The sequence below is a fragment of the Paramisgurnus dabryanus genome, chromosome 12, assembly GCF_030506205.2.
Source record: "Paramisgurnus dabryanus chromosome 12, PD_genome_1.1, whole genome shotgun sequence".
Classification (NCBI taxonomy): domain Eukaryota; kingdom Metazoa; phylum Chordata; class Actinopteri; order Cypriniformes; family Cobitidae; genus Paramisgurnus; species Paramisgurnus dabryanus.
This window is the reverse complement of record NC_133348.1, coordinates 1,976,583-1,994,975: the sequence shown is the minus strand read 5'-3', so window position 1 is coordinate 1,994,975 and position 18,393 is coordinate 1,976,583. Positions and strand designations below refer to the sequence as shown.

At 37.6% G+C, this 18,393-nt stretch overlaps 1 protein-coding gene across 3 annotated transcripts in view; it reads left to right on the top strand.

The window, feature by feature from the left end:
* The first annotated feature begins 1,148 nt into the window (after nt 1-1,148).
* txlnba (taxilin beta a) overlaps nt 1,149-18,393 on the top strand; it is a 23,824-nt gene continuing 6,579 nt past the window's right edge. The window contains exons 1-5 of one of the 3 annotated variants that reach the window (XM_065256124.2): nt 1,149-1,299; nt 4,040-4,304; nt 6,825-6,916; nt 7,603-7,764; nt 14,410-14,604. In XM_065256124.2, coding sequence (XP_065112196.2) covers nt 4,043-4,304; nt 6,825-6,916; nt 7,603-7,764; nt 14,410-14,604 — 711 coding nt within the window. In that variant the 5' untranslated portion in view covers nt 1,149-1,299; nt 4,040-4,042. The remainder of the gene's footprint in view (nt 1,300-4,039; nt 4,305-6,824; nt 6,917-7,602; nt 7,765-14,409; nt 14,605-18,393) is intronic. The other 2 variants (XM_065256122.2, XM_065256123.2) reach the window with 2 other exon arrangements.

The window sequence follows — 18,393 nt, the reverse complement described above, 5'->3', positions numbered from 1 at the left end:
GTGACTATAATACGATTTTTCGTGAGATTATGTTGGTTTCGTTATGACTACCCAGTCTCAAAAAACTGTTACTATAGTCACGTAATTTTTTGATTCTTCAAATTTCTGTTTTTTTTTTTTTTTGAGATCGTATCACGAATTTCTGTTTGTGTGTCATTGTCACGTATTTGTTACTCAACTGCTTTTTCCAATTTTCAAACCATTTTCGCTTTGGTTTAGGGTTAGATTTGGTGTTTGCATTAGGATGTCAAACCATGCATTGCATTGTAAGTATTGGTTTATACTATTTTTTCTGATTTATTTTTGAGTTTCTAAATTTTAAACCATTGTCGCCTGGCGTTAGAGTTGGGTTTGGGTAAGGATGTCATTTTTTACAAATCTAACCCTAAACCGAAGCGACAATGGTGAGAAAATAGGACAAAACAGTTGAGTAACCAATATGTGACAATGACACATAAACAGAAATTTGCGATATGATCACGAAAAAACATGGAAATTTGTAACAGTATCACAAAAAGAATAAAAAATTACGTGACTATAGGTACGTAACTTCGTGAGACTGAGCTGTATATGATGCCTGTAAGATGATGCAATAAATCAGGTATACACATAATTGCCTATGAGATCAGGATCAGATGTTCAATGGTAGTGTTTCTACTTCTGTATGCCAAATGATTTCAAATATTAAGAGATTTTTACACAGACAAAAATGCTGAAGTGAGTCACACTAGAGATGTGTTAATCACTTCACAATTCTGCATTTGCATGGTTTGAAGTGATTAGAGAGCAATTGACTGGAATTACAGCGGACAAATGTGATAATAAAAGCTAACGGGAGCTGTGAAAACCCGATGCTAATTCAGGCAGATTGTTACAAGAAATTGGTCCTCAGGACAAGTCCGTAACTACACACCCCCTTCAACCAAACACAAACATATCAACAACACATCATCAACTATTATTTCAAACTAAATGTTACAAAATCTGAATACATTTAGAGCCAACACAAATGGCAGTTAACAGACACTATTTAGAGATAGGCCTTCAAAAGCTACTATAAAATTAACCCTTCAGCTGTCTTTCTGAATATCCAGATCTTGACAGGTTGATTCATTCAGTGTTTAGACAGTGTTTCCATTGGCTTTCTGCGTGAGGTTATTTTAAGGGGCTTGGTGTTGTCAGCTGTTGTCTTGATTCCCCTGTTGAACCCTCCATACTCTTCTCTTTCACTCGGCTAAAACTCTGGACTGACTGTCACATTGTCCTCCTTTCAATTTGAATCGAACCGACGAATGCTGGGTAAGTCCTTTCTTTAGTGTTTTCTAACTATATTTGTTATTGAGCTGAAGGTCACTTGGGCTTATTTAAGAAACACTTAAGTTTGTTGACTGTACATTTCATTTTCATTACTCCGAACCAGTGCAAATGGAAATAAAGTAAAGACAAAGCCATTACAATGCAATAATTCAGCATTTGCTGTGTCCATTCAAATTTAGACTGAGTTCATAACCTTGTCAGAGGACGAACTATTTATTTATTTTAAGTTATATAAAGTCTTAAGCGCAACAGTTTTGTCTGAATAGTCAATAGAGTGATGTCAGGAGATTATTGATGTTTTAGACTCGCAACGTCTTTGTTTTTTTCCACTTTCCTTAAAACTGCCACCGCTGACATCGGAGGTACGTGGTGAGACTAAGAAATAGCTTGTCCATATTTAGAGGTTCCAGAAATAGCACGGGGCTTCAAAACAGGTGCCATGTTGCTCCACTGCTAAAGGAGGAGGGGTAGATACACGAGCACGGGTCGTTATTTTAACTTGTAACTAGGTTATGGAGTTACAGAGCTGGGACATAAACAACCACTGGAATCTCTACGTTCATTCCACGTGAAATAATTTGTGTGAAGCTGAAGGGCTTCAGGTCTGGCGGCTATCTGTGACACATCAGATTTAGAGGCTCAGTGATACTGTGCCACTGTGATTTGTGCTATTTTCTCCGTGTTCCCTCCCCCAACTGTGTGTCATACGACTCTCTTCAGATGTCCACCCAGGATTTCTCTGGATTTAGAGCTTGCATTGTGAATCCTTAGGAATTTAAAGGTGATGTGGGCTTTTTTTAGATGTTTATAAATGTAGGATTTGAGATAAGAAAAACTGAGCTTCGTGTGTAAGCAGCTTTACATTTTCTTTAAGACAATGATTCAATAATGTTCATATAGCTTTGTATAATATTTAATGTTTAGGTTTAATGTTCTTTACATTCAAACATGCAAGTCTGGGACTAGGATAAGCCCTGTCCGGGAAACCACCCCAATGTTTAAATTCTTATTCAACTTTGATGTTTGTCATCTACATTGTTGTCAATTCAATCTACTATTTTAGGGAAACATATAGTCATTTTCCAGCTCCCCTAGAGTTAAACATTTGATTCTTACCGTTTTGGAATCCATTCAGCTGATCTCCGGGTCTGGCTGTACCACTTTTAGCATAGCTTAGCATAATTCATTGAATCTGATTAGACCATTAGCATCACGCTAAAAAAATAACAAAGGAGTTTCGATATTTTCCAATTTAAAACTTGACTCTTCTGTAGTTACATCATGTACTAAGACCGACAAAAAATTAAAAGTTGCGATTTTCTAGGTAGATATGGCTAGGAACTATACTCTCATTCTGACGTAATAATCAAGTACTTTGCTGATGTAACATGGCTGCAGTAGGCGTAGTGATATTACGCATTGCCAGAAAATAGTCCCCTGCCATTGAAAGTTGTATTTTCGGCTGCTGCATAATATCATATATTATGCTAAGCTATGCTAAAAGTGGTTCCGCCAGACCCGGAGAACGGCTGAATGTACTCCAAAAAATCTAATGTTTAACTCTAGGGGAGCTGGTTGATCCAAAATGAGGGTGAGCATTCACTGGTTCCTGGACATAAGACTGTGTTGTTGGACTGTGAGATGAGCGATTTCCCCTTCCTATTATCCCTGCCGCTTCATTCAAAAATATTTTTATGATATTCGGGTCGTGGTTGGTCAGGTCGTTTCAAATAAAGATGCCAATTAACTATTTTAAGCAATATCTACTTTAAAAAAATGTGGGCCATGAAGCGGGTCGGGTACAATATATATCTATTTTTTGCGGTCTGAGTTGCAGGCGGGTTAGTTAAAAACGTTGGTCGGGTGTGGGTTGTTTATACATTGACCCACGCATCACTGATGGTTAACATATGACATTGTTCAGGTGTTTAATATTAATTTTATACATTTTAAATTTGGCGTAGTGATATGGAACTGTAATCTGGTTGACAGACCTGGAACTATTTCATAGGTGTGCGTTTACTGAAAAATAATGCACACCCTTTGTCAACCAATCAGAATGAAGCATTCAAATGATAATAAAGGTAACCTGTATCTGACTAAATCAGTAGAGCATTGCATAAAAAGTCATGGGTTCGATACCCAGCGAACACACATACTGATAAAATGTATACCTGGTAATGCACTGTAAGTCTTTTTGGATAAAAGGGTCTGACAAATGCACTAAAATGTAAATGATTCAATCTAATATTAGGATTAATTAATTTGAATTAATTATATTGATGATTTACTTTAATGAGATGAACAGACAGATATAGAAAGATGAATAGATGACACCTCATGTCTTTCCAGTTTTTACTGATTCTCAATTTAAGTTTGTCCAAACGCTTCAAGGTTATTTTTACATAATTCATAGGTTTTGCCTCAGACTAATACATTAATCAAATTAAAATTCTCTTCTGTTCATGCATATAAAACATAAACTCTTTCTATTACCACAAACACACTGCACATTGGCCAAAAGCCACCCATCTTCTGATTTTAGGGACTCATATCAAACCTCTCTTCAAGTAATGCATAATCACATCTCATTAATTTCAACAGTCTCATTTTAGCATCAAGTTAAGAGTGTAATCAAGGAATTGGCTGTTCTACCTCTCTCTCTGCCAATCAATCTGAGTTCATACGAAGCAGTTTTATGATGTATTTCACTTTTCATTAGCAGATGATGGAAGGCAGTGACCAGACCACCAATGAACAAGTCAATGACAGAGAGGAGCAGCCGGTGGACCCTATGGAGGACTTTGGCCAGCAGCTAGAGGACATAATCAACACCTATGGCTCAGCGTCCAGCTTAATGCAGGAGCAGATCTCTATCCTGGAAAATGAAGAAAATAAAGAAGCAGCGATAGCCGGTGAAGAGATAATCTCTGGGGAAGCCGGTCCAGAAAAGGAGCAAGCTGATTCAAAACTGCACAAGGACCTAGGTGATGAATCTAATCATCTTTGGTCATTCAATTTAAAGTACACTTTAAAAAGTGAAAAGTTGGATCAACTTCAAAAAATTACTTCAATTGGTAACACCCAAATAATTTAGTTTTCTTACATTTTTTACTTACGGACTATAAGTCGTTCTGGAGTATAAGTCGCATCAGTCAAAAATGCTTTTTGAAGAGGAAAAAACATATATAAGTCGCACTGAACTATACGTCGCATTTATTTAGAAAATGATTTCACAAAATCCAAGCCATACAATAGACATTTAATCTGGAAAGGCAAGTAACTAAACAACGGCACACAGGTGAATAGGTGTCTGTACATGTTAACGTAATATTACCATTTATTCACCAAACACAATAGCATATCTAACATACCTGGGAGGCTGAATAGGCTAAATTAACACGACAAGCCAAATCAAGGTCCTGAAGTCATTCCACATCACTGAATCCATTGAATTACATAAATACAGGAGCAGCATGTAGCGGACTCTCGCAAATGTAGACGGTAATGGTTTCTCTTGGTTCATATGAAATAATTTTGACTTATAAGTCGCACCTGACTATGGCGCTTTTCCATTGCATAGTACCCCACGGTTTAGTTTAGTTTGGGTCGGGTCAGCTTACTTTTGGGAGCTTTTCCATTGGGTACAGTACGTAGTACCTGATACTTTTTTTCGTACCACCTCGGTTGGGGTTCCAAGCGACCCGAGCTGATACCAAACGTGACGCGAAAACACTGTAGATCACTGATTGGTCTGAGAGAATCGTCACGTCATCGCTATAATGTAAATATTAGCTATAGCTTACTGCTAGCTTGCGCTGTCTCAAGCAAACCTGTTGTTATCTGTGTTCTGCTATAAGTTTCCAAACACCCTTTTAGCGATGAAAAACATCTGCAGGTTGAGAATCCGGGACACCATAACAGTTTTTTCCAGACTTGCAGTTTGTGGCGGCACATTCGCGACGTGCACGTCCGCATTATATATGCTTAAATGCAACTTGAATGAGGCTCAGCGGAGCGCCGTCGACTGACGCCACGGGTCGGGTGTTTGAACAGAAACTGTCATGTGAGACAGAGGTAGTTATAAACGCGATGTGCAAACATCTATTTGTGGTGGCCAATTTTAATTTTGTGGCAGACTGAGAAATAAATGAATGTATGGGAATGTACAACAACGCTCTCACTTGTATAATGTCACAGCAGTAGGCAGCATAACGACACGCCTATAATCCCTCCCACTCCGAAGTGATACTAAACTCGATGGAAAAGCTAACCACGCCAAAGTGAGGTGAGCTGACCCGACCCAAACTAAACTAAACCGTGGGGTACTATGCAATGGAAAAGCGCCATATAAGTTCCAGGACCCGCCAAACCATAAAAAAGTGTGACTTATAGTCCGGAAAATACGGAAATGTATTATTCACTTAAACATATAAGTTGAAAACACTTCATTTTTAGGTGTTACCAATTGAAGTAATTTTTTGAAGTTGACCCAACTTTTCACTTGTTGCAGTGTTTGTTTAGTTAAAGGCAACAACACCGTTTTTCAATATTTTACTATGTTCTTACATTAACTTAGATGAATTAATACATACCTATAGTTATTTAATGCATGCCTTTAATCTTTGTACAGTGCATCGTGAATGTGTTAGCATTTAGCCTAGCCCAATTCATTCCTTAGGATCCAAACAAGGATGAATTTAGAAGCCACCAAACACTTCCATGTTTTCCCTATTTAAAGTGTGTTACATGAGTAGTTACACGAGTAAGTATGGTGGCACAAAACGTGGCGAATTTTTAAGTGGATAAAAAAGAGAACTATATTGTATGGCAAAAGAGCACTTAGTTTGCAGCACTTCGACCTCGGCACCAAAGTGCTTTTCAGCCATACAAAATAGTTTGCATTTATTATCTGCTTAAAATATTGCCACGTTTTGTTTTGTCCCACCATTACTTGTGTAACTACTCAGGTTTTCATCATATGTTGATAGGCTTTCTTCATTTGTTGATAGGATTTCTTGATCACATACTTTTTACAGTGAACATACAATGATAACCTGTTTTTATTTGTGTGCAATAGAGATATAATAGATTTTTAACAGAAATACTGAATCATGTTCGAAAAATAATCCCACTGTAATTTATCTGTCAGTGGGATAGTCAAGTTATCAGTCTGAAACATTTTCATTCCCAAGTAAAGGTTTCTCAGGCCAATAACTTCACCATCCAAATGCAGACAGCTATAATGCTTGACCTAGTTCCCTGTCACACTCTGAACAGCACAGGTGCCACGAATGTGCTTACGAATGCACACGTTTATCCATGCGAACGTGCCTTGTTTGCTTTTCCCAAGCGTTTTATCGTAGTAAACTTTATGTCGCTATGATTTTACAGCTTCTTTCGTTGATTTATTTAAAAGCTTGCGTGTAAAGCACTCCCTCGTGGGCACCTGCTCATCTTCTTTATCTGTTGGTTCTCTAAACTGATTGAAAATGCGTTTCTCACAGGTGAAGAAGCCATGTCCTTATTGCAAAGTCTGAACAAGCTCAGCTCGCCGGAAGAGAAAGTGGAAATGGCTTTGAAGAAATACGCAGAGCTGGTGAGTATCCAGACCCAGGAGATGTTGTTCTTTAAATGTTTATTACCAGCGACAATAACAACACATGGAGGACAGTTAAGAGAAAACAAAAAGAACGCAAACACAGAGAGAAAAATTAAAGAACGCCTGGTGTGATGTTAGGAGCTCCGCTTATACTGCGATGACCTAAATATTTAGTGCCCCAGGCTGAATAAGTGAGTCTGAACACAAGGCCATATGCCACACATTAAAGCTACAACAATTTCTATAATTTCACACGCAGATAATAACTAGAACATGCAAAGTGCTGTATTACAGGCGACTTACGAGGAAAAAAATAGGTAATCATTATTGCAAAGTATAAACCCCTTGATACAAGACCCCTTATGCAGTTTCATTAAATCCTATAATTTAAAAAACTATACCATACAAAAGCAGCGAGCATTGTTTTATGCCATGTAGTAAATGTGCTAGACAATGCCAGAAGAACCACTTTTGGCTGTAAGGCTCCATAAGGAAATCTTTAACATCCATTTCTGTTTCACGAAAGGATCTTTAGGTTTCCAAGAATTTTTGACTGAATGGTTTTGTGGGGAACCAAAAATGGTTCTTCTATGGCATTGCTATGATAAACCTTCAGTAGCACCTACATTTTTAGGAGTGTAGATATGGATCACATCTGTGTATGTTTCATGAATACATCCCAGGTGGAGAAACACAAGTTGGAGAAGCAGCAGCTTGAGCAGAGGCAGGGTCTTCTGGTCAAGCAGAGAGATCAGATCCAGTTTGAACACAGTCGTGCCATTCTGGCTCGTGGCAAGCTGGAGATGCTATGCAGAGAGCTTCACAGACATAACAAGATGCTGAAGGTGAGGACTCTTTAGTGTTTGGAAATATGACACGAAAACACATTTTACTTTTTTATTCGGACATATTTCTGAAGTTTTCGTAGTTTAAAGTGTTTAAGCTCCTATAAAGACCTATTGTGTCCACAAAGTTGGACATCACATTTTTTGTTGTTTGCACCATAATACTCAATTCTGTGTAACTGGAACCTGTTGTACACAAACGTGGACAACTACAATGATTCATGTTTAAAGAAAAATATTTGGTTATTATATTTATTGGTTCCCAATAAATCCCAAATAGCATGAAGAAATCTAAAAAAAAAGACAGACCAAAGATCGGGTCTTAGGAGGTTAAAGAAGCCATTTTTGGGGGGGGAAAATCATATTTGTACAAAAACAAATGTTAGATATTCCAATCCCAGCATTTGTTAAAACAACTCATAGTCTAAATTACAACCCAACATGTTGCGTTCGTCCCTTTTTGGAGATAAAGGTAAAAAATTAAGGCCTATGTTATTTACCAACTTGTGCCCAGTTGCATGAAAGTCCTTAAGCTAAGAAATCCCTTAAATATAAGGTTAAGGGTACCCTTAATAAAAAGAAAAAACCATAAGGGGCGGTTCACATATCGCGTCTTTTGCGCGTCAAGTTTGTTATTTCAATGTGGGCGCGTGGTATGCGCGCTCATAATGGAAGCGACACGGTCGCAACACGCACGCACTGCGACGTGTTCGTTTTTTCCAGGCGCATCCGTACCGCTTCAAGTTAAAAACATTTCAACTTTTCAGAGTGCTGCAAGCGTTTAGCAGGTCATGTGACAAGAACCAACAAACGGTCACATTTTCCGCATGGTTTTAGACACGAAATGTGGACCGCTCCTAACTGTGGGTTCACACCAGACGCAAGTTCAACGAATCGCATCATTTGCATCGCCCCACACGAGGATGCATCTGATCGAGTCTTTGCATTGACTTTGTATGTAATCTACTCGTGCAAATCGTTGAACTTGCGTCTGGTGTGAACCCACGGTTAGGAGCGGTCCATATTTCGTGTCTAAAACCACGCGGAAAAAGTTAAATCCCGCGAGTAATCTAGAGCGAGTAACGTGATTCCCCGCGCTTGGTGTGTATGTAGCATTACGTCGCGTTACTCGTTCTAGATTACATCGCGGGATTTAACTTCGTGTCACGCAATTTTTCGCTTGAGTTGAATATTTTCAACTTGGGCGAAGATGCATTTGAGGCGAATAGCGTGTATTTTCGCGGCTAATATCATGCCATTCGCATCGCCCCACGCGAGGAATGCGTCTGATCGCGTCTTTGCATTGACTTTTTAGGTAATCTACTCGCGCAAATAGTTGAACTCGCATCTGGTATGAACCCACAGTAAGGCTGTAAAGTATTTACCCTGAAATGCTAAAGTATTACCTTAAGTTCTGCTATGCGTTGCTACAAACTTCTTAGTACCCATTTTACCTTAAAAACTTAAGGGAGTATAACAGGTCCCTTAACGTCACACCCGATGGCCGATTTTACTGTTATTTATGTTTACTATTATATTGTTATTTAAGAAAAGGAAGTACCAACGCACATAATCTATGTGAGTAATCTATTAGAGAAAAGTGATGCACATTTATTAGGAGAATAGCGATTTGATCGTCAGTCAATCCAAAGTGCTTCAAGTTTTAATTACTTTGAAGCTTTATACATGCTGCACTTTACAGTTTGCTATTTGCGACGTTTTGTTGTACAAAATCCACGTCTGTTGAGCTGCATGAGTTGATTTGTTTACGCTGTGAGGTTTTGTTACTATAGCAACCGCTTCTCAATTGCCATGTTTTGGCATTTAGGTGAGGGTGACAGTTAAGACGTTTGTTGCAATGCTTTTAAAGAAATCCCTTTCCTCAAGGATCTTTTCTCTCTCAGGAAAACCCTCACTTGCTGAGTTTCATGCATCCGGGCACAGATCTTACAGGAACACATGCCTATTTATCGCCCTGGACCACAGAATGAGTCCTAAGGGCCAATATTTTGACATTTAGATGTATATATCATCTGATATGTAGCTGAATAAAAATAAACTAATAAACTAAATTTGGCCGAGATACAACAATTTGAAAATCTAAAATCTCAGGGTGCAAAAAATGAGAAAATCACCTTTATAATCATAAATCACTAATTTTGACCCATACTATTGGCTATTGCTACAAATACACCCGTGCTACTTAAGGTTTTGAAGTAGTCCAGGGTCACATTTTATGTGGTGTTGAATGATTTTGAATGAATCTTTATGATGTGAATCATACAAAAATGTATAATTATTAGAAAAAGTACAAATGAAATATCCCAAAGGTTACATGCAAAAGCAGATTGTGTTAAAACGTTTAAATTTATATGATATTGCCATGTAAAATAGGTACTGGAGAGATTGCATTGGATTTACTGAATGGGCTCTGCAGATTTAATTTTATTTAAAAAATGTTGACATCCAAGGAACACTGTTGTATTTTTCAACATGCATAACATTTCATTTATATTTTTGTAATATGTTTTTATTTATTTTATGTTTGTTGTCACTAATCATGTAAAAATATTTTACAGGTCAAAATCTTGTTAAATAGCTAAATCTGATCAACTTCATTCAGCTGTGGTGACGGTAAACAATGACTATTGTGTGACTTTGGTCGTGATGCAAATCACAGTTAAGTTCATGCCAAAATTATTATTTTTTTTTACATTTCAGAGCACAATCTGTTGCTCTGTTGTTTCAGCCCATATGTGAAAACCCAGATTGACTGTTTTCAATATAAAATCATCCTACATAATCACAGATTTGACATCCATGTGAAATCAAAGAGTAAAATCAAACTTTGATTCTCTTAATCTCATAATGAATAGGCTGGATTTTGCATATTTGCCTGATATTGAATTGCTTTAAGCATTGCATTAGCATTGCACTATTGCCACAGAATGTCTCTCAGGGTTAACTGTTGAAATTACACATCAGCCTCTTGTTTGACATGTTAGACAGTGTCAAGCATCTGACTTGTTTTCCAGAAGTCTCGTTGCCCGGTCAGCGTTTTGGTTGTCGAGATTGAGTCGACTCAACTTCTCTCTTTGAGCCCAGTGGGACATCCCTGCCATTGCTCTGCGTCTTTGCCTCATTGAATCCTCAGACTCAAAGCACTGTTGACAGGTCACTATGACAAGAGGGATCGTGTTACTCAGCATCAGTGGCATTTGCTCTTCTTTTATAAATCAAAAGTCGAAGTGAATCTCTCACAGGCTTAGATCGCTGCATGGGTCACGCTCTTCTGTTACTTATCTATTGGTGCTACACAGTGAATAAACATCTACTAAGAAGGTGGACTACCTCCAAACTTAATGCTGTGTTCCCACCAGCCGCGGTAGTGATTTCAATGTTAAGTCAATGTGAAGACGCATTGCACGCGTCTGAAGGTCTTGTGGCGCGAATAAGGGTTTAGATGGTACACTTAAAAAAAACGTCTTGGGTTACGTATGTCCCTTTGTTCCCTGAGAAGGGAACGAGACGCTGCGTCTCCCTTGCCATACTTTTTGCGTACCTGTAAGCCGTCTTCGGCAATATTTCAGTGGTGAGGGCATTTTTACGTCACCTTGGGCTCCCGCGTCACCCTGCCGTGACGTCATGCCCCACCATTGGTTGGATACACATTAAGATGCACTCACACCCGAAGGCGTTCCCAAAGCATCTCTATGGCGATGGAGCGCAAGTTTCCTCGTAAGGGAATAGACTATACGCCTGGCTTTACACCTTTACCAGCATCCACACACACACATCTATTAAGTGTTTGTTTTCTATGTAGTGAGCTTCCTAATTACATTTCTGTTGTCTTCTCCTCCGGGCATAGGACATATTAAGTTCTTGCTGTAACATCAACCCTCCGTGTCCTTAAGAGTTGATGCTATTGCTCCTTGGAGGCAGGATTTGACCTCGTTCACTCTCCAATCAATTTTATTCAAGTATTATATAAGCCATTAGTAGGCAGGTCATAACAGAACACCTAAACTCTGCATGGTAAGCCACGAGGAGAGTAAATGAGATTTAATCTTAGTCTTTAGAGTGGGGTCACTACCCTTGTGCGTATATATGTGTACGATTCACCTCCCTGATGAGGTTGCAATGCCTACCAGTTTAACAGCTTCGCCATTCCCAAGTGAGAGCTTGAGATTTACTCCATGCGTAAACACAGGCAAGCAAACAGATTCGGCCCTTGAGATCAACGCTCCACGCTTGGATTCCTGATGATCAGCTGAGTCAGGGAGCTGGTGTCTCTGAAACAGGAGCCGGTGTTTATAGAAGCACACATGGAACGTCAGGCCTATTTAACATTTGCACGTCCACGAGGCGCTAAAGAAATATGATGTTGTTTATCTCATGCTAATGACTAATGTAGATTTTATTGAGCGTGGGAGTTATTAACATTATTTTGACTCATTTGCTCGTGATCCAGATTTCATTTCTGATCGGTCATCTTAAAGCAGGTACATATGGGTGATTCTCACGAAATCCAGACTAATGGCGCTTTTCCATTGCATAGTACCCCACGGTTTAGTTTAGTTTGGGTCGGGTCAGCTTACTTTTGGGAGCTTTTCCATTGGGTGCAGTACGTAGTACCCGATACTTTTTTTCGTACCACATCGGTTGGGGTTCCAAGCGACCCGAGCTGATACCAAACGTGACGCGAAAACACTGTAGATCACTGATTAGTCTGAGAGAAGCGTCACGTCATCGCTATAATGTAAATATTAGCTTTAGCTTACTGCTAGCTTGCGCTGTCTCAAGCAAACATGTTGTTATCTGTGTTCTGCTATAAGTTTCCAAACACCCTTTTAGTGATGAAAAACATCCGCAGGTTGAGAATCCGGGAGACCATAACAGTTTTTTCCAGACTTGCAGTTTGTGGCGGCACATTCGCGACGTGCACGTCCGCATTATATATGCTTAAATGCAATTTGAATGAGGCTCAGCTGAGCGCCATCGACTGACGCCACGGGTCGGGTGTTTGAACAGAAACTGTCATGTGAGACAGAGGTAGTTATAAACGCGATGAGCAAACATCTATTTGTGGTGGCCAATTTTAATTTTGTGGCAGACTGAGAAATAAATGAATGTATGGGAATGTACAACAACGCTCTCACGTGTATGATGTCACAGCAGTAGGCAGCGTAAATATAACGACACGCCTATAATCCCTCCCACTACGAAGTGATACTAAACTCGATGGAAAAGCTAACCACGCCAAAGTGAGGTGAGCTGACCCGACCCAAACTAAACTAAACCGTGGGGTAGTATGCAATGGAAAAGCGCCATTAGAAGGTGTCCAACATCAGATTTTTTTGCACATATAAGATTAAGGTCTAAATTTACTATAACCCTGTATTTTTAGAGGATTTAAAAAATATTTCCTATAGAATTATTACAATTTTTTATATCATTATCAAAAATTATCATTACCGCAACATGATATTACAATAAATATATGCATTTTCAAACTCATGTTTCGGTAATGAGAACTTAAAAGTTGTCTAGGTACTATGACAAACAAAATTTCAACTTTTATCTGGAGAGAAAAAATAAGAACTGATACCTGGTAGTCATCTTGAGTGTCACAGTCAATTATGTCCCTTCCAACAATTTTTTTTAAATGTTAGTTCCTTGAGGGCTTAAACAATGATTGAAAATTGTTGCGGAGGATGAGAAAATTGGTCTTGGACACATTTATATTCCTTATTATTGTCTCTACATTTACCAATGATCACCAAATACCACATGTTTCTTTACTGTAAATGTTTATAGTATAACATGCACAGAAGCTTTTATTTTTTTAGATTTTTTAATTATAAATTTTCCATGTCAAAGAACCCAAATCCGTCACGGACACGTTGCGGTAATGAAAATTTTCCCTTTAAATGCGGAAAAAACAACAAAATTGGTTTGTATGATGTCATTTTTGTAACTATATGCTTCTTATTTTGATACTCTTACTTTGCATTTACTTTTTTATCAAAATGTTTCATGACACCTCATAAGTCTAATTTCGCGAGAATCACCCATATAGATACTAAATGTATACATATCTGTATCTAAACTGTACATATTAGGAGCCTTTTAAAAGTTACTGCATGGCTTGAGACCAGGACAATTTGTTTTTAATAAAAAGAGTTTCTTTTTTTTAAGACCCTGCTGTCTTTTTTCAGGTTTAGTGCAAATCAATCCCTTAACTACCACAATCCCTTTTTCAATTTTGTCTGTTGTCATGCTCAGTCTTGTAGTGTGCACTTAGTCTGAACGATTTCCTCTATTGACCTCCGGCACAGTTAACACACCTGTTTCTGACATGCTGTGGTTTCAGTCTTGCCTATAAAACACATCCGGCTGCAATTCCCTCAATAATTCCCTGTCACTCTCCACTATATATGAAGAGGCAAGAGTCCCGTCCGAATGGATGGTCTTATTTAACATACTTTGATGGCTACTGATTTCAGCCAAACGTTGTTTTAAAACATGCATTCACTCCTAATCGTACCCATCCATCTCACACCCTGTCTTAGTACCAGATCTGGATCGCTTTCATCACTTAAGGCTATGTATATTTCCCAAATGTTTCCCTCTCTCTCCATGCAGGAGGAGAGTCTGCAAAGGCTGCAGGAAGATGAGATGAAGCGGAGGGAGATCACTGCTCACTTCCAGAGCACGCTGGTGGACATCCAGGGTCAGATCGAGCAGCACAGCAGTCGTAACAACAAGCTGTGTCAGGAGAACAGTGACCTGGCCAACAAACTCAAGACTCTCATTGATCAGTATGAGAGAAGAGAACAGGTACATACAGAAGTAAAAACACACAATCTTAATGAACACAAAAATCCACAAGTGCATGGCTAGATTTAAAATGCCTTTATCATCATTTCATACCGCAAACACACGCTGTTTGTAAACAAAGCAAGCGTGCATTGTGCATCACTGATGAAGCAACAGTACAGTAGTGATTTTTTTAAGCTGTAAGATGAAAATGATACACTGAGTCTCAACAGTAAATTTGGATCATAATCGATTCATTTATGTAAAGAGTGTGCCTCAAAACATTTATATCCTGCTAAATGTCACTGTCCCACCTGTGGCACCCCCTACATTTACTTCAGTGTTTTGCATAATTCTTTTCCCATCATGACAAACTATATATCGGTTGAAAGCTCTAAGAGTGTACATTTCAATTATCATCCCCATTTTGGTAAAGAAATGTCATTGTGAGAGCTATTTTCACGGGTACACAGGTAGGCCCACTTTGGTATTAGATATTTGTAACACTAATACCCTATCCTAAACCTAACAATCTTGGCAAACTATATATCACTGGAAAGCTCTAAGAGTGTAGTTTTCAAATTGCATCACCATTTGGGGAAAATTTGGAGTCAGTTTCTAAAAAGTCACACGGCCACAGGTGGACCCAGTTTGTTTTTACTTATGTATAGCACTAATTCTAAACCTAAACAATCTTGACAAACTGTATATCGTTGAAGCTCAAAGAGTGTAGTTTTCATATTGCATCACCATTTGGGGAAAATTGTGACATAGTGAGAGTCATTTTCTAAAAGGTTAAGGGCCCACAGGAAAGCCAAATTTGTTATTGCATATTTATAACACTTAACACCTAATCTAAACCTAAAAAAATCATGACAAACAATAAATCACTGCAAAGCTCTCAGAAGGTAGTTTTCATATTTCAAGGTCATCTGATGATAGAAATAATGTAGTGTTTTTTTGTTACATGACCTCCCTCCCATAGGAATGCATATTAATTATTATTTATTCATAACACTATAACCTATTATAAATCTTTAAAAATGTTGACAAACTATGTATCATTGGAAATGTCTAAGAACGTAGTTTTCATATTTCAAAATCTTAATGCATTAATAATATTGCAATTACAGTAATTTATTCATTTGTGACAAGAGCATGCAGCAAACCATTGACACCTAGTGGCCGTTGTTGGTAAAACCACTAAAAGTGTGACACAAACCTCATTTTTTGGATTTAAACTTACAATTTGGATCACAACCACTTGAGACTTATGGCTTCATGTTTGCATTATTACTTTTGTAAATATCAACATTGATATAATGTTATTTATAAAATTAATAGGCATTATTTGTATTTCTTATTATTATTTTCACTTCCGTGAAAAAACTTAAATTGTCTTCTTTAAAACAAGACCAAGATTAGGCTTCTAGATCAGAGTATACCAGAGTAATATTGATTTGAAGGTGTACATCAGAAGCCTAATCTTGGTCCAGTAAAGTGGTTAATGTTGATTAAAGATGGTGTGTGTTTAAATTTTAGTGGCATCTAGTGGTGAGATTGCAAATTGCAACCAACAGCTCACCCCTTAATTTCAAAACACATATGGTAGCTAGAGATCGACCGATGCTGATTTTTGTTTTTCAGAACGGTCCCAAATATTTGGCTGCTTATGTGTCCGATAACCAATATGCTGAACCGATTTTTATTTACTGTTATACTACTGAACTGAACAAACCCTTATAATTATAACAAGCACTCTCTCTTTGCATCCACACACCACATTTTTATACACACCAACAAAGTGGATAGTGGATATGTTATAATAAATTATCTATATGGTATTTAAACGTCATGTGTGCACTCTGGGGACACCAAAGATTTATTTTACATCTTAAAAAAGGCTTGTGACATGACCCCTTTAACTATGTTTACCAAAGCACAGACAGTCAAGAATACATTTTACTAAAACATACATTTCGTAAATGAATGCATCTAAAAAGTTTGCAAAAGATGAATCTGAAACCTTGTAAGTATTTCAATAAGCCATAACGGTAAGTTTGCCTGTGAGCTGCTTTCTGCAATCACTGCACATACAAAATATATGCACATCATGAGGGAAGACATCTCGTGTCTCCAAAAGCTGTAATTTCACCACCCTCACACATACAACCTGCTATATGCACTACCAAAGACACTTGTGTGCATTTTAATTTGACTCAGTGATTCACACCCTGTTCGACAGTGAATCTTGCACCTTGTAAAACGCTCTTGTATGCTGTATCTAATCACACAAGGATCGACCGGTAGAATGACAGGCCTGATGTGAGGGAAGTGAAGCTCAATCTGTCATGCTGATGGGTACCACAGAGACCGCTCAAACACAGCTGTGTGGTGGGCTAAAACAGAGCCCATTCTTCAACAAGAATTTAAATGACTTCATGTGTCAAATCGGAGCATGTGTCTCTACTGCCCTCTGCTGCCAAACGTGGATAACGGCACACTGTGCTTTAACAGTAGAGGGCCAAATAAGGGGCCTCAAGGTGACTTATTTATTATTTAAAGGGATAGTTGAGTCAAAAATGAAAATTCTGTCATTATTTACTCACCCTCATGTTGTTCCTAATCTGTATGATTTCTTTTATTTTGATGAACACAAAAGTAGATATTTTGATAAATGATGGGTAAGCACACAGCTGCGGTAACCATTGACTTTCATAGTAGGAAAACAAATATTATGGAAGCATTGTGATAAATGATGAAGAAGATGTTTTGAAAAATGATGGGAAGCAGACAGTTGATGTAGCTTCATATTTGTTTTCGTACTATGGAAGTCAACGGTAACAATTAACTGTGCGCTTAACATCATTTATAAAATACATACAGGTTTAGAACAACATGCATGAGAAAATGATGACACAATTTTTATTTTTGGATGAACTATCCCTTTAAGATAAGACCAAAACATTAAAATAAGCTAAAACATCTAAAAAGTTAATTTGTATTCTTAATATATATATTTTTAGATAAGACCATATGTTATTGGATAGGGTTGATTCTCACAAAATCCAGATTTAGAAGGTGTCCAGCATCAGAGTTTTTAAAAAGCCCTTGAAGAAAATATTGCACATATAAGATTAAGGTCTGAACTTACTATAACCATTATTTTTAGAGGATTAAAAAAATATTTCCTATAGAATTATTTATATTTTTTAGATTATCATTATCAAAAATTATCATAACCGCAACATGATATTACATTAAATATATGCATTTACAAACTCATGTTTCGGTAATGAGAACTAAAAAGTTGTCTAGGTACTATGACAAACAACATTTTAACTTTTATCTGGAGAGAAAAAATAAGAACTGCTTACCTGGTAGCCATCTTGAGTGTCACAGTCAATTATGTCCCTTCCAACTATTTATTTTTTAAATGTTAGTTCCTTGAGGGCTTAAACAATGATTGAAAATTGTTGCGGAGGATGAGAAAATTGGTCTTGGACACATTTATATTCCTAATTTTTGTCTCTACATTTATGATCACCAAATACCACATGTTTTTTTACTGTAAATGTCTATAGTATAACATACATTGAAGCTTTTTATTTTTTAGATTTTTAAATTATAAATATTTCCATGTCAAAGAACCCAAATCCAGTCATGGACACGTTGCGGTAATGAAGATTTTCCCCTTAAATGTTGAAAAAACTACAACATTGGTTTTATATGATGTCATTTGAAATCATGTGCAAAATAGTACATGAAGAGATGTTTTTAACTTTATGCTTCTTATTTTGATACTCTTAC